Below are 17,913 nucleotides of genomic sequence, written 5' to 3' on the forward strand. Positions count from 1 at the left end.
TCCATAATCAAAGAACACAAGTGAAAAACACATCAAAATACATGAAAGTGGGGAAAAAAAGCTCACTCTTTCCAGGTAAAAAAATAAAATAAAATCAAGTCCTCAAAATCCAGCAAAGTTGCTGGGAGTCTCTAAGGTAGAGGGAGTTCGCACATTTATGAGAATTCTACCTAACACTGAGCCTCAGTCGTGGGTACAAGAGGGAGGACGTCGGGGGACTCCTGCACTGGGACAGTCAAAAGCTTGCAAGTGGCAAACTTCAATTTCAGTGACTGTTTCGCGTTTCAGCTGCTGCACTGGTAACAACGCTGGTCCTGGCCGTCAAGGTGGACTGTCCTTGCTTCTGAGGTCCCACACTCAGGTGAAGGGGGGTCAGGCTCGGTCGGTCCGATGTCGTGGGAGTCCGGAGGACCTTGCAAGTGCTTTCGGCCAGCTTACAAGTAACGCACACAATCTGGTGTCCCTCTCCCTGGCTCTACAGTTTCCTGCAGCACTCTGAGGAAATGCAACCAGCTCTGAGATGGTTGTCCAGGTGGCTTATTTGGGAGTGGATTGGTCCTACCAACTTAAGGGAGAAGTCGTCCTTGGCAGGGCTTCTCTGTCGATCTGCAGCATGGCTTCAGCGGGCAAACCAACCGCAGCAGCCGTCCTCTTCAAGCTCTTTGTTTCCTTCGTCCAGTGGTCGACTCTGCCTTCCAAGCCAAGAGACTCGCCTTTTATTCAGTTCTCTCCCATTCATTCCAGTCTAGCTGTCACTCACCCAGCAGGGTGGCTGTCCTTGCCGGACAGTCAGCCAGCCAATCACGCCAGAGTGCATTTTGGTCTCGTAGGAGACTAAGCAGAGGGAGTTTCAGGCACCTCCCTCACTTCCTGCTCATCCCAGACGCAAAGACGCCAAGGGTGGACTTCAATCCTGAAGCCCGCCAAAGGCAAACGAACAAAGGGACCAAACCTGGTTTGGCGCGCAGAGAAAAACTCTAGAAGGACCTTGCCACAAAGACATGGCGAAAGAAGACCAGGAAACATTTTAGCAACGATGGATAGGCACCATCTTGAAAAACATGGCTCCCGCGATTTAATGTTACCGGAACTACGAATAGATTGCGGTCGGGAAAAATCATAGTAGTTTGTTGTAAAACCAATGCCACCAGCCATTGTGAAAGGAAAGGGTAACATTTGACTGTTACACGAGTATCTAGACACAGGGGATACTAGGTAACCCCACCAGCACTCTATAGGAACATAGGTTGTGCAGGTCTAGAAATGTACAGGACTAAGTGAAGTCAATTTCACTCCACTGTTCTGTGAAACAGTTTATCCCAGAAAAGGTAGTTAAACCTTGGGGAAGCTTGAAAGGCTTTCCTGCGTCACTTCACTGAGGGTGCTGTGTGATAAATGAAACAGATAATCCTATGGAGTTGGTTAGACTCCATAACCAAAGGGAACACAAAGGTAAAACACATATCAAAATACATGAGTGGGAAAAAGGGTCATACTCTCTCCATGTAAAAAAAAAATCAAGTCCTCAAAATCCAGCAAAGTTGCTGGGGGTCTCTAAGGTAGAGGGAATTAGGACATTTTTGAGAATTCTCCCCAACAGCTTGTCTAGAATTCATTGGAAGATTTAAGTATACTCACATGCCCAGAGAACCCGTTTTACCTTTTTCCTTCCTTTAACCTTTCCTTGGTGCAACCTCAGAATCTGCCAAGTAGAACTAGTGATATATAAATGCCATTCCTGTCCGTGAAGTCACCTTTGGGTGTAGGAAGTGTGTAAAAAGCATTTCTAAAGAGTATCCGTTAGGAAGAATTCTCAGATATGTGTTATTCCCTCCACCTTAGAGACCCCCAGCAATTTTGCTGGATTTTGATCACTTGATTTTTTTAACCTGGGGAGTGAGACACTTTTTCCCACTCATGTTAATGTTAAAGGATATTTGTACCGTGCACTATCACCACTGGACTGGTCCCGTGGCGCTCTGGAAAAAAAAAAGGGAAGGGGGGGGCGGCGAGTTAGTGGGAGTAAGCTGGAGAAGTGCAAGAGGAGTGATGTGCCGTTGGCGGCCTCAACCCGGTGGGTTTGTTGGTTGGGCTTGGGGTGTTTTACGGTCAGTAGTCGTCATGTGCTGTTATGCGAGTCTGTCGTTTGTATTGTTGCAGTGTAGTGAAGTTTGTGCTGATTGTTGTGTTGTAGGCTTCTGAATGTGTTTGGTTAGAGTTTGAGAGGTGTATGCAGAGGGTTGAAATGGTTAGTGGATTGGTTAATTGGCATTGCTGCCGTGAAGTGGGGAATTTCTGTATTCTCCGCCGGTGGGGTGCAGGAGCATCTCTGCGTCTGTCCTGATCTGGGCCGTCACACCCTCACAGTCCCTTTCACACATGGCATCCACTCACATTCATAACCTTATCCCCGTTCAGCCTCGCCCACCTATGTGACACCTGTCTGTATGCGGGCAGGCATATGTGTGTCCCTTCAAATCTGGCCCAGAGCATTCCCAGTCTAGTTGGTGCGCAGTATTGACTAGCCAAGGCTGCACCATCCATATGTGGTGGGTGGTTGCCATTCATCTTATTCAGTGGTTTATGCTGGCTATTGATCCCAGCCTCTTCGAAACGTGGCACATGCCAATGCTTGCAATTACGTCCAGGGGCAGCACCTGCCTTTATTCACAACTCCATACGGTCAGTTCTCATGCCAATGTCCACAACTTGGTTCAAGTGTGGCTAGTGTTAACATTCACACAACTCTACACAAGTGTGATACCTGGTAGCAATTATGGGGTGCGTGAGGTTGTTGGCTGGAGATGGCTAGGGATGCTGTTTGTCCTGTCGCTTGTGTCCTATTTGTCCCATGTATTTTAATGTGATTTCGGAGCTTTGTTTATTTTGGGTCCCATTGTTCGCTTTGTCTTTGGCGGGATTCACAAGTGAAGCCGGCCTGTGGCTCCAGGGTGTCCGGGGTAGGTAGGAAGTGAGGGAGGTGCCAGAAATTCCCTGTGCTTATTCTCCTAGGAGACCCAAATGCACTCTGTACTGATTGGCCTGCTAGGCTGGAATGAATGGTCGAGAACTGAATAAAAGGGGAGGCTTTTGGCTTGGAAGGCGGAGTCAACAACTGTACAAAGGAACCGAAAAAGAACTTTAAGAGGACGCCTGCTGCAACTCCTGGACAGTTGGTTTACCCGGTGAAGCCCTGCTTCTGTGCTGAAACTCCAAATTCGTATCGACAGATAACCCCCTGCAAGGACGACTTCTCCCTTTGAGTTGGTGGGACCAATCAACTGCAAAGTAAGCCACCTGGACATCCATCTCGGGAGGCTTACTTGGTTGAATTTCCACAGAGTTGCTGCTGGAAACCGTATAGCCATGGAGAGAAACACCAGATTGTGTGCGTTACTTTTAAGCTGGCCTAGAGCGCCAGGAAGATCCTCCAGACTCCCAGGAAGCAGGACTGACCAAGCCTGAGCCCCCTCAACAGAGTACAGGACCCCAGAAGCAAGGAAAGTCCAACTCGACAGCCAGGAACCGCAGTGTTGCTATTTGCGGTAGACGCGAGGAGCTGAAACACTGAACAGCCACTAATTTGAAGATTGCCGGTTGTGAGCAGTGACCATCCCAGTGCAGGAGTCCCCAGAAATCCTCCCTCTTGTCCCCACGACTGAGGTCCAGGAACAGTGAGATCTGCAGAGCTTCACAGGAACAGGATTCATCTGCTGCACTTTTTCTTCAATGCAAATGTACTGGAACAAAGTCTGAGAGAACTTACCTCTTGCTGTAGAGTTGCTTGCATCTTTCTACTACTCAAGTCCAACAGCTTGTGGCCCTACGTTTGATTCTTTTCTTCAAAGACTTAGAAAAGTCTTTGCACAATGTTTTAGAAGACTTTTGCCCACTGACTTTGGCCTAGCCCATTATACTGAATTACTCTGCTGTAGGGATCCTAAAGTATTTGACTGCTTAAGAATATTTGTGGTCCCTTGTTGTTCTAATAATCCTTTCACCAACTTATAACAGTATTCTAAATGCCAACACTAAGATAGTAATGTCCCCAGCACCATAGCTATTGAAGTCACCTCATGGCGTAGGTTGCGTCTGTGGGCCATCCCAAAAGGGTCTTCCTGATTTAGAAACTGAGTGTACATTATTGAAGTGTATGTGTGTTACCATTATATTGCTCCCTTCTGAAGAAGGCTTATTCTAATTGACTGATAAATTAATAATTTTTAGTCAAGAAACCTTGAGTGTAAGAGTTTATTTGAATACTGGTCACTGAATCTCTGTGGAACTCCCCTACAGCTCACATTGACCCCTCTTGAGATAAGCCTGGCTGCTCAACACGCTACTAAAACTGTAGTACAAGCTTATACCAAAGGTTTTGTTTCCTATACCTGTAGTCAGAGTTGTTTGTAGTGTTCCCAGAGGGTACTGCATACAAACGTTGCCCAACAGTATCCACTAAACCTGTGCAGGTTCTGGAAAAGTATTTTAAAGTGTAATTGTTAAATATTTTGGCATTTAAAAAAAAAACTTATTTAAAAATGTATGTTAAATAACTAACTGAAACCTTGAGTGTAAGTGTCACTTGGCTACTTGTATTTGTGAATGTCATTGCTACAGCTCACATTTACCCCTCTTCAGACAGGTTTAACTTGTCAGTCTTGAGCCAGATCTCCGTAAAATTCCAGAAACTACAAGACTTTCCTGTACTCCCTTCCTTCTCTCTCTCCAACCTGCTGCTAACCCAGTTCTGTTTTTTCCCCTTTTGCCTCATCTTCCTTACAGCATGCTGACTGGCCACCGGGTGCACCTCAGGGTCTCACTGTCCCCGGCACTCCCTGCCTGTTTTCTTGCACTTGCCCCAGGGCACTACACTGCACTCTCACTCAATTCACTTGAGAAATGAATCCAAGAGAGTGGCTCTCTCTGCACTTAACCCAGTCTCAACCGACCGGGTGCACTTCATCCTCCTCCTTATCCTCTGTGCACTTGCACGATCTGTACACAGAGCGCCTTAAGATAGTCTGTCGGTTCTCCCTGGTCTTCACCCCTAAATTGCACTGTGAAATCACTGTTAGGCCTATTGCCGTCTTCCAAATTGTTAAAGGCATTTATTTTTTATTTATTTACACACATTTATTCTGCCTGTGCAGACTATTATCGTATCAAAAATTCAAGGGCTCTGAGCGACTGTCCCCCCCCACCCCTGCCATGTTCTCATCCTCCTTGAGCGCTTTGAATTACTTGCCTGTGTGTAGACGCTATATAAATACAATACTACCAACTTGTGTAGTACAGCCCTATAACAAAAAGGTGGATTACAAATACCAAGTGGACAAGTGTTGTGTAGTCTGTGTTACATCAATTCTTGCCTAATACCCTTGTCCTTCGAAGCACCGGAGGCACCGACCTTGGGTGAAGGTCTCTTTCATCCTGTGAGACGGTCTCAGCCCATTTCTAGACGCTTCTCTGTACGCCTTTTTCCTGCTTCTGGAAGGCTCCTCGTGCGACCTAAACCTTTCAGTTTAAACTGCTCTATGTTACAGAAGATTGCCAACCTGACGACGGAATATTCACAGCATGTGAATCCATTTAGTTGTATGCAGGGAATTCAGTTGTAATCAATGCAGGCAAGTTGGGAAAACAATTTGATCTTTAACACAAGCAACCCCCTACTAGAGCTTTCTGAAGTTACCCTTTGCCACCTATCAAAATGTGCCGGAACTTGGACAGTCTTTGGGACATCCTGACAGTTGAGGGTCTCAATAACACATCAGAAGGATGTCCTGGATGGGAAGTGTCCCCATAGAGGATTTGGAGCAAGACTAAGAAGGGAAGAATGTCTAGCAAGTCGGTCAGGAAAAAACAAAATTAACAGTAGTTAGTCAGTGGTTGAATAAATGATGCCATGCTGGAAAACTTGTAATCATTAAAAATTATCCAATATGAAGATTTATGAAACTATGCCCTAGCATACTGTGAAGCTATTTCGATACGCACTGTAGGGGTCGCTCTGAATTAGTCCACTGTAGATGTAAAAAAAAAAAAAATCTAAAGCATAGCTACCATCTATTTTGTTTTTGCAAAAAGCTTTTCAGGCCTCCACAGTTGACATTGAACAGTGAACTGACACTCAATCGGGACCTTGTGTAACCACAATTCATAAGACCCTGAAATATACATGACAGTTCACTGCTTGACCAAAATCAGATTGCACTAATTTAGATAAAACTACAGCACATACCAGCTTCTTCATCTTCTTCACCATCTTCATCGTCATCACTGTCATTTTCATGCTCTGCATGGCAAGCATACGCTCTCTTCAGTCCATTAAATAGAAGAAGAAAAGCTGGTAGAATCTGACTGGAAATCTGATTTAAAACTTGGGGTCTCTGCTCCAGATCAATAAGAGCACAGAGGCCTAGCACACACATCTTCCGATCATGCAGCCTAAAAATAAGAAAAATGCAAACATCCAAGTCATTAACAGGTTTGTCCATAGCATGTACTACAAATTTCAGTTGCAGTGTTCCCATCATGTGGCCTAGGGAGGAAAACCTCTAGGAGAAGGTATGCAGAAAGCTTAGATCTCTGAGAATTGATTACAGGAACACAAATGTAATAGGACTACTCAATTTGAAAAGTTATGTGAAAGCTGATTGTGTTCACCCTTAGTTGTTACACTGCTCCCCTTTGCCAAAAACCCTCCAACCCCACCACAAACCTACGAATGTTCACCTAGATTAGTCCTTGTTAGGCAGATTTATCATTGTTACGTGTCATCCCCTCTCCTATTGAAACCCCCAGCACTTTTCATGAACTTCTGGACTATTTTCTTTATATGCTGAATGATTGCAGTCTTTTCTCACTCATTCATTCTTACTTGCTCTGACTTTTGGAACTCTGTTCTGCGTTTTACTTTTACAATGGAGTCAACTTTTTCTGACTTTCTTTTAAGGCATCTGTGTTTAAATGTTACAGCACACAGCTCCTTATGGGGAGTGTTGCTGGTAACCCTTTGGGTTACCCTTTGAGATGCTTTTCTCATCCTTACTAATTAGAATTCTTAAGGATAGAGGGATACTTTGTATCCTCCTAAAACTTATAACTCAGATTAGCACACCCCACCTTATGGGGAGGGCTAAGGGGATACCTAGTATCCCCCCCCCTTCTCTCTGCTCCTGTGACTTTTTAGTCACATAAGACAACCCTGTAGTTATGGCTGGTGGCAGTGGACGTGTTCTACCTACTGTAAGGCAAGATAGTATGCAATACCCTGTGAGAGAGTGCACCAGCCTTGTCCTCTTGGCAATAGTTAATCCAACCTTTACACAAGTTGTTAGTGACTGAGGAACCAGGCTTCAATATGAGCTGTAGGGTTATAACAGACTTCTAAAGTGACAAGTATCCAAATAACACTTGTACTCAAGGTTTCTTGATTAAACAATTATTTATTAAACAGTCAGTTTGAATAAGCCTTCTTTAGAAGGGAGCAAATATGTAACACTTAAATATGCTTCAAAAATACACAGTTTCAATAAATCAGTAGATACCCATTTGGGATGGCACACAGACACTTCCTATACCCTGTGGTAACTTCAATAACTAGGACACTGCGGACATTGATATATCATTGGTACATTTAGAGCAAAACTGAGTTTGGTGTCAAAAAGGAAAAGTTCAAAGGAAGAAACAATGTTTAAGTTTCTCGAACAGGTAAGCACCTTTGAACCCGAACCCCCACGCAATGTAGATTAACCCTTTCCCAGCTAGACGAGTAAATAATCTGACTTTTTGGAGGGCCAGATCAAATCACAAAGTCAGAGGTTAGAAGACTATCGGGGAGACAAGAGAGCCAATGTCAATTGAGCAGAGGCTAGGGGAGCCGACCTTCTTGAAGGCAAGTAAAAAGTCTTGCACAATGTTCGAGAGTTTTTATTGAAAAATAAATCACTGTTGGGCCACAAGCAGGGAGGCTTGTGATGGGCAAAGCTGCAAGCAACTCTGCAAGGGGCAGCCAAAGCAAGTCTCAACTGAGAGCTAGCAATGCTATACAACAAGAGGTAAGTACCCCTTAGTTTAAAGTACCTAAGGTCTGAAGAAATTGGTTCCAAGCTGGCTTCTGTTCCGGTTTTAGTATGGCAAATCCTGTTCCTGGGCCTCAGTTGTGGGGACAAGAGGGAGGACATCCCGGGACTCCTGCACTACGGTTTGAAGGTCGGTGGCAGCAATGGGCAAGCTTCAGATCAGCAGCACTTCGCGGTTTCAGCTTCTTACGAATAGCACCACCTTTGTGGTACCTTAGGGCTTTCCTTGCTTCTGGGGTCCAGCACTCTATTGAGGTGGCTCAGGCTTGGTTAGCCCTGCTTCGAGGTAGTCCGGAGGACCTTCCTGGAGCTCGGGTCAGACTTACAAACTATGCACTCGATTCTGGTGGTGTTCTCCCTGGCACTCTGTTCCTGCAGCAGCAATGAAAGTACAGCCAGCTTCAAGAGGATTTCCAGATGAGTTAGTCTTAGGGTCGATTGGTCCCACCAACCCGAGGGGAGAAGTCGTCCTTTGCAGGGCTTCTCTAGTCAAGGCCAATTCGTAGCTTCAGCACTGTAGCAGGGCTTCACTGGGCAAAACAACGGTCCAGGAGTTGCAGCAAGCGTCTCTTCAAAGTTCTTCGGATTCCTTTGTCCAGTGGTTTACTGCTTTCTGTCCAAAAGACCTCGCCTTTTATGCAGGTTTCTCCCATTCATTCGCAGCCTAGCTGTCCCTCACACAGAAGGGAGGCTGTCCTCAAAGTACAATCACCTTTGGGTGCATTCCTGTAACCAAGGAGACTAAGAACAGATTTTCGGGAACCTCCCTCGCTTCCTGCTCGGCCAGTCATACTGGAGCCAGAGGCAGGCTTCACCACTGAACACCAAAGACAAAACAAACAAAGGGACCAAATCGGGTTTGATGCGCAGAGTAAATCTCAAGAAGGACCTTTCCAACAAGAAATGGTGAAAAAAGACGGGGGCCAGTTTGACAAAATGGGCACCCATGGGTGCTTTACTACAGCTGCAATTGCAGCCCGCGGTAGAAACACTCAATGGTAGAAAAAAGTAAGCCACTACAACCAGCCATTAATTGTAGAAAGGGTAACAAAAATGTTACATGAGAAACTGCACAAAGGGTAACCTGGCAAGAACATCTTACCACAAAACCTACACTGAACCCATTTTTTGCCTTGAACTCTGGGAATTACAGATTAGGCACTAGATTCTCACCAACGCCATGTTCTACATTCACCACTAGCACGCCCAATGCGCACATTATATCCATGAAACCGGCCGACTTACCCAAGACCTCAACCACAAAATGCTCCTCAGCTAAGGAACACTAACACACACATCAAGGACAAAACCATCAAGGGCAAACTTCTCAACGCTAGGTCAATCCCTGCACATGCCTTAGATATCACCGACTATATCACAACCCACAACCTCGATTTTATAGCAATCACTGAGACTTGGTTACACGCTGCAGCAGGACCATCCCTCTCACTCGCCATACCCAATGACTACACCATCACCAGATGCAATAGAGAACCAAACCAATCTAAAGGCGGTGGTGTCGCCTTCATATCCAAAACCTCACTAGGCCTCAGACCAATACTAAAGCAGCCTTTTCCCTCTGCTGAATTATCCGCTAAGCTCCCTATCTCAGACACGCAAACACTCACCCTGCACCTCATCTACAGACTATCTGGTCCAGTATCCAGATTCGAAGATGATATCACTGCCCTTCTTTCCACTAAACCCAGTTCCCAGATTATCCTATTGAACAACCTCAATTTTGGCCTCCAAGACGCCAAGGACAACAAAAGCTTTAGACATTGCCAACACCATAAAAGAATTAGGATTCACATCGTATCTAGGAACCCACCCACATTAAACGCAAGACCGTTGATTGGCTTGCAGATCTTAACTGCAATATCAACATCTCATCTAATACACCATGTGCCTGGTCAGATCAGCACACAATTGCATTCACTATCAAGTATGACAACCACCTTACTAAGCAGAATATTGCACCGCCCATGTGCACCAGAAATAAAAGATAAGTGAAAAACTACTTCCAGTGATGCAACCAATCCTAAATAACGCCACAGGGTCACTTTCAGACCCCACGGCGCTAGTTGATATTTACAACCAGACTAGCCTCAAAAGCTATCAATACCACTGCGCCACTTAAATCACATAAATCCAGACCAGGTACACACCTGAACTCTTGGCTCACTCCATCTCTTAGAGCACTACGAAAGAGCCTACCTACTGCATCCAACAAGAACTTTACATTGGCATCCCTAAACTACAAAAAGGCGATCTTCCATGCAAAAAATAAATAAATGAACTTATAATACCAGGATCACTCAAGCAAAATCAAATACTAAGGAACCTCTCCGGATACTTAGAGAACTAGATATTACATGGTATTCTAGCATCCAAAAAGCACTCTTAGATAAAAACGCGATACAAAAAAGAAAATTGATTAAAAAAAAAACAATCTATTGTTGAACACACATTTACATAACCCTTCTGTCCCCGCCAAAGCCTGATCACAAGCCATTTAGCTTTTCACCACAGAAAACAATTCTCAAACTTAAACCTTCTAATGGTCAGGGAGACACCTGCCCAGCCACATTTATTGAGGAAGCTGTGAAAGAACTAGCACCTTTCATTACTTCCTTAATAAACGCCTCGTTCAACACTGGCATTGTGCCCAATCTAAAAAACGCGGTCCTACCATTACTGAAAAAGCCATCATTAAACCCAAGTATCTCCACTAATTATATGCCTATCACCACAGTTCCCTTTCTACTCAAAATACGGGATAGAGCAGCCCACCTACAGATCCAAAATCACTTTGAATCTAATCATCTGCTTGGCTTGAGGCAATCAGGCTTCAGACCAGGACACAGGACCGAGACGGTACTAATAGACCTGAAGACTCAAATTGAAAATTTAAAAGATAAAAGTGTAGGTTGGCCCTTTTGCTGCTCGATTTATCAGCTGCATTTGATCTGGTCAATTACCAAATACTATGCAACCATCTCATCACTGCAGCTCACTTCTCGGACAAAGCCACCACATGGATTAGATCCTTCCTGGAGAACAGATCCATGGGGGTCATCTCTCCATCGGCCTCTGCCGAGCCGGCACTTGTCCTATGCGGAGTCCCACACGGATCATGTGTATCCCCAACACTTAATGTGTTTACAAAACCCCTTTAACGATATCCAATTATTTGGGTGTCACCTACACCAATTATGCAGATGACACCCAAATACTCATCCCCAACACGGGAGATCACGAAATTGATTAGAAAGCGCTCAACGACATTTACCTTGTCATCCAAGCCTGGATGGCACAGCACAGGCTCTGTCTTAATGACAAGACAGAGCTCCTCCTCCTTGGCTCACAACCCAGACAACAATTTCAACTCCGACTTGGACTCCTTCATTATCGATGGCAATACTATTAAGGGATCCAAAGACGTATAAACCCTTGGGATATACCTAGACTCCACATTAACACTAGCAAGACAAACTAATGCTATCACCTCATCAGCAGCTTATACATGCAAACTTATCACCGCTTGTCGACCTTTACTGAGCACCACCAACTGCACTACCCGGCCAGAACATTGGTCTTGTCCAAACTCGACTACTGCAATGCAACTATTAGGAACCAGCCAAAGGAATACTAACAAACTACAAGTTATCCAAAGTAATGCCATTAGAGCAGCGGTTAATATCCCCAGATGTCATCATACCCTGTACTCCAGATGTAGTCTACATTGGATATCAGTTAACCAAAGGATCAACCTCAAGTCATTGTTACTCATAAGTGTCTCGCTAACCTTGCACCTTGTTACATATCCAATCTATTCACCCGTAACATCTGACCGCCCCCGCAGAACGGCTCAAACACACTGCGTCATAATACCTAGGTTCAAGCTCCAAAAGGCTGGGGGCACAGTTTCCCCGTGCTTGCTACGAAGCTATGGACACCCTACCCATCACACTCAGAACTGAACAATCCTTCAATTCCTTCAGAAATAAAGCCAAAACTTGGTTAATAGGGCAAGACTGTTAGCTAGACTGCTATTCCTAATATAAAGCTGGGACTATTACCACCTAGGTCAGTAATGTATATTATCCCCACAGTGTTGTACTATGCCCTCATCTAATTTGTACCTGGTCCTCCATAGCATCCTATGTCTGTGCATGATTCATGTTCATTTGTAATTGTAACCACAACCTTCGATACGTCAAAGGCTGCCACTTAGATCAGCATTGTATCTTATGCCCCATATTGATTAACATGCCCTTGTATCTAATATGTACCTGCTCATCCTTACCATCCATGTTATTTTGTATTATACATTGTACATTGTATTTGTAGCCGCAACATCGATATGTCATGAATGTAACTAACTTCTAAACATAACCCCTCCAGCACCCTATTGTAAGAGTGTGTGCTGGGTCTAGAAAGTTACACATTTAAGTAAAGTTAATTTCACTTCACTGCTCTTGGAAACAGTTTAACCAAGAGAAGGTATGCAAACCTTTGGGAAATCTGAAAGACTTTGCTGTGCCACTGCACTGAAGGTGCTGTGTGCACAATGTAAAAGATGCCGCCTATGGAGTTGGTCAGGCTCCATAACCAAAAGAAACAAAGCTCATAAATCACATTAAAATACATGAGCGAGTGGGGAAAAAGGTTCTCACTCCAGGTCAAACAAAATGTCAAGTCCTCAAAATCCAGCAAAGTTGCTGGGGTCTCTAAGGTGGAGGGAATTCGCACATTTCTGAGAATTCTCCCTAAGAAACGCTACAAATGGTGAAAAAAGAAAGGAGGTACCAAGATGGTACTTATGCGAGCCCATTATGCACAACCAGTGCCATGGACATAGCCTGCTGTATAAAATTACACAATAGTTGATAGAACATGGCCACTGCGACCAGTCATAACTAGAAGGTTGTCTATGTGACTAAAGTCACAGGAGCAGAGAGAAGGGGGATACTAGGTAAACCCTTGGCACTCTACGTAAGGTGGTGTGTGCTAATCTCTCAGAATATAAAGTTTTAGGAGAGATGCAAAGCATCCCCCCCATCCTTAAGAACAAGTTACACTCTTACCTGGTAACGTTATTTCGATGGGATGGTCCGACAATGTATTCTACATCTATGACAGTAATCACCACAGCTGTGCTGCTTCGGAAAATCTTCCGCGTCTGCATCCTGCGTCAATGACGTCGATACGCCGCCCTCGAGGACCTTCTCCGACGTCACTGGATGTTATAAGTAGGACGCACGACGCCCGTAGCCTCAGTTGTAGTTTTTTCCCCCAGAACATGTGCCACCAGCCTTCTGCCAGTCTGACACAAAGCCTTGCGGAAACGTAACCTGCAATCGCATAAGAAAGTCTGTAGCGGGGAAAGTAGGGAGGGAGTGACATGGAATACGTCAGACCATCCCATCGAAAGAACGTTAACAGGAAAGAGAGTAACTTGTGCTTAGAGGGGATTGGGTCCTCCGACGTATTCCATATCTATGACAGACTCCCAAAGCAGTACCAATGCAAGGAGGTGGGAAAAAGAATTTAGAAAACAAATGTAGCATGCCCAATCAAATTGCGGAGTAAAGGACTGCCTTGCCAAAGGCCATATCCTGCCCCCAGATGGAATCGAGGGAATAGTGACCTACAAAAGTATGTACCGAAGCCCAGGTGGCTGCATCACAGATATTGCGAATAGGAACACGCCTCTGCAGGGCAGTAGAGGCAGCCATACCCCTGGTATAATGGGCCCGTAAGCCAACGGGTGGGTCCTTACCCACCAAGCGGTAACACTCAGAGATAGCCAAAATAATCCAACAAGACAAATTCTGTTTCGTCACAGCCTGTCCCAAACGCTTTCCAGCGTAACCAATAAAGAGCGGATTGTCCACACTGACCCGGGACATGCGTGAAATATAAAAGCTTAACGCTCTCCTAGGATCAAGCCTATGGAGCCTCTCCTCTTCCTTACCAGAATGTGGAGGAGGATAAAATACCGGAAGAACCACCTTCTGGCCTAGATGAAATTCCGACACCACCTTCGGAAGAAAAGGACGACGAACTCTAAGGACAACCCTGTCCTTATGAAACACAGTGAAGGCTGGCTTAACTGAAAGTGCCTGTAACTCACTCACTCTGCGAGCGGAAGTGACCGCAACAAAAAACAGTTTTCAGAGTCAACAGCCTCAAAGGACAAGAATGTAAAGGCTCAAATGGAGCACCCATTAGAAACTTGAGAACAAGGTTCAAATCCCAACCGGGCACCTGGAAAGGTGACAGAGGGAACACATTAGTGAGCCCTTTCAGAAACTGAGAAATTAAAGGAATTTTAAAATAAGAACACTCCTCAGACGAGCGCTTAAATATGGACAGCGCCGCCAGGTAACCTTTAACGGTACCCACTTGAAGGCTCCTGTGGGCCAAAGAAAGCAAAAAAGACAGAACCATAGGAATTTCACATGCAAAAGGATCCACATTCTTAATCCTGCACGAGTCGCAGAACTTTGTCCAACAGCAACGGCACAGGGACTTCGTTGCGGGCCTTCTGGCCGAAAGCAACACCTCTTTCATGTCTTAAGGGAGGTCCCAATCCTTATACCTCTACCTTTCAGAAACCAAGCGTGAAGGTTGAGGGACCCGACCTCTGGATGGAGAACCTGACCCCCATCCTGTGAGAGCAGATCGTCTCGGTAGGGAAGACGACGTGGAGGGCAGATGGACAAGGCGAGAAGGTCCGGGTAACACGTCCTCCGGACCCTTGCCGGAGCAATGAGGATCATCCGGGAACCGAACCTCCGCAGTACTTGCGGGATGACGGGGACTGGAGGAAGCGCGTACAGCAGTGGGAATGACCACTCCACCACGAACGCGTCTCCAAAGGCACCTTTTGGAGGAAATTCCCGCGAGCAGAACCTCTCGCACTTCCGGTTGACACTGGAGGCGAAGAGATCCCCTTGAGGGGTCCCCCAAAGGGCGATGATCTCCAGGAGAATCTCCTGAGCCAATTCCCACTCGTGAGAGATCGCGCTCTGCCTGCTCAGAGCATCCACCGTCTCGTTTGTCTCCTGCCAGATGAACTGCCGAGATCAAAACTTCCTGCTGATTGCCCAGAACCAGAGCTGCATCGCCTCCCTGCACAGAGGAAGTGACCCTGCCCCCCCTTTTTGTTGAGGTAGTGCATGGCCACCGTGTTGTCCGGCAGGATCGGGACATTTTTTTCCTCGCACAGTCGGCAGAAAAGCCTTCAGGGCTAGCCTGACGGCCCTCAGCTCCAAAAGATTGATATGGAGTCTGGACTCAGACGGAGACAAACGACCGCTGACTGTCAACTCGTGGGCATGAGCACCCCATCCCGTGAGGAATGCGTCCGTCACGATCGTCACCTCCGGCCAAGGCAGCCAAAATGGAGCCCCCCCTCATCAGATTACCTTCGTCGGCCCACCACAGGGTCCTGGGCGACTGAAGGCACCTGAAAGGGTCCGACATCCTGCCGGAGGACAGACCACTGGAGCTTGAGTGCCCATTGCAAAGATCTCATCCGCAACCTGGCCTCTGGCACCAGAAGAATGCAGGATGCCATGAGGCCGAGCAGTCTCAAGAACTCGAACGCTGGGAGCCGCTGGGCAAGTTGAAACTTGTGCACCATCTACTGAATGTGATGAGCCCTCACCTGGGGAGGAAAACATTGCCCCAGGGCTGTGTCGAGCACCGCTCCGATGTACTGGAGCCTCTGAGTTGGTGTCAAATGGGACTTCAAGTTGAGCGAGAAGCCCAGCTTGTGGAGGGAGTGGCAGGTGACTGAAAGATGATCCAGGACTTGCTCGGGAGAGCGTGCCCTGATCAACCAATCGTCCAGGTAGGGGTAGACGTGAATCTCCCCTTTCCTGAGGTGCGCTGCCACCACTACCATAAGCTTGGTGAAGACCCTTGGGGCGGAGGTCAATCCGAACGGCAGGACCCGAAACTGAAAATGCGAGTCGCCAACCGCAAACCTCAGGTACTTCGGATGGATCGGCACATGAAAATAAGCGTCCTTGAGGTCGAGAGACACCAACCAGTCCTGAAGTTGAAGGGCCTGGAAGACTTGAGAAAGAGTAACCATCTTGAACTTGTCCTTCCTGAGGAGTTTGTTCAAACCGCGCAAGTCCATGATGGGTCTCAATCCCCCGTCTTTCTTGGAAATCAAAAAATAAGGGGAATACCATCCCTTGTTCCTCTCCGCTACAGGCACCAGTTCTATGGCGCCTTTCTCCAGCAGGGATTGAATTTCCTGCGCAAGGAGCGGATCCGGACTCTTCAAAGAGAGATTCCCTGCTGGGTTGTCTTGAGGCCTCTGCCGGAAAGGAAGACAGTAGCCGTGGGTTATGATCTCCAGAACCCACACATCTGAAGTAATGGCGCGCCACTCTGCAAGATGCTGCACCAGCCTTCCCCCAATCGGCGATCCATGGGACATGGGCTCATGACTGAGCTAAAGCGGCTGCGGGGTTGCCTGAGGGCAAAGAGCCAACAGCCCGAGTGGCTTTGGCACCTCGAGAACCTTGTTTTCCACCTCTGGCACTCCTACGGTGGCCCCTTTGACTGGCAGCTCCTCTCGCTTTACCAAAGGATGAGTAATAACAAAAGGAACCGCCCCGCCATTGCTGTCCCCTAGGACAAAAAGGCGGAGGTTGTCGAACTGCAGCGCCCAACGACTTCGCTGCAGCTTTTGAGGTCTGCAACCTCTCAAGGCTCTCGCCAGCCTTGCTGCCAAAAAGATGTTCCCCGTCAAAGGGCATGTTGAGGAGCCGGGTCTGCACATCAGGAGCAAACCTCGACTTCCGCAACCACGCAAACCTGCGTATCACGGCGCTCGCCGCCATGGACCGGCTGACGCAATCTGCCATGTCCAAACCTGACTGAAAGGCCTCACACATGTCATCCTTGTCATCCTGAATCATGGCAAGGAAACCATCCTGTTCATCCCCTTCGGGAATATATTCAGCAGCCAAGGAAACAGTTCCACAGAGTGTGCGTGAAACGAGACAAGGCACAAATGGAGTTGGCCGCCTGAAGCACCATACCCCCTGCAGAAAACACTTTGCCCAGCCGTCAAAACGCTTGTCGTCCCCATCAGGAGGGATGGTAGGGTACGACGCCTGCTTTGTCGGGGCCGTAGCCGCCTGCACCACCAAACTCTCCGGAGTAGGGTGCTTGGACAAGTAGCAGGGGTCACTACTGGCTGGGTGGTATTTTCGCGGCAAAGACTTGCTCACTGCCGGGAGACTCTCCGGAGCAGTCTAAGCCGCCGCCCTCTGTAGAGCCATATGAAACGGCAGTACCGGGTCAGTTGGTGGACGAGGATATCCGTAAGGTCATCCTAAACAAACTGGGGGAGCAGACCTAAAGGCGTAGAGTGAATCGGCGCCGACAGAATCGGCGTCGACGACAGATGCGGCACCAACAGCATCGACACAGGCCTCGAAGGCGGAGCCCCGAGCGTGACCCTCGACATCCTGGGTGCCGAAGACATCCTCGGAGGCAGAGCCGCGAGAGAGTCCATAGACTACCATGGCGCCACTGGCGTCGACGTCTTCCTCGAAGACTTCAAAGGTTCACGCGGTCTCGAGCGCGTCGAGGACTGGGACCTGGACCGGGCATGCCGAGAAAGATTTCACTTGTCCGAACGGGACCTTTCCTGCGAATCGTGATGACCACCCGAGCCCGAAGGCGTGCGAGCGGCGTCTCTCGACTGATCACGACCGACCCCACTCGGAGGCGCGGACGGACCAGTGCCCTGCGATTCGAGAATCCCCAACATGGTCTTCCCGAAGGAAGCCCA

At 47.2% G+C, this 17,913-nt stretch overlaps 1 protein-coding gene across 1 annotated transcript in view; it reads right to left on the reverse strand.

Moving 5' to 3' along the window:
- IPO7 (importin 7) overlaps positions 1 to 17,913 on the reverse strand; it is a 1,018,209-nt gene that overhangs the window by 154,272 nt on the left and 846,024 nt on the right. Inside the window, exon 22 of the mRNA XM_069623670.1 lies at positions 6,242 to 6,447. Within this exon, the coding sequence (XP_069479771.1) occupies positions 6,242 to 6,447 (206 nt within the window). The remainder of the gene's footprint in view (positions 1 to 6,241; positions 6,448 to 17,913) is intronic.

This window comes from Ambystoma mexicanum, chromosome 11, assembly GCF_040938575.1.
Source record: "Ambystoma mexicanum isolate Mex_15411 chromosome 11, UKY_AmexF1_1, whole genome shotgun sequence".
Lineage (NCBI taxonomy): Eukaryota > Metazoa > Chordata > Amphibia > Caudata > Ambystomatidae > Ambystoma > Ambystoma mexicanum.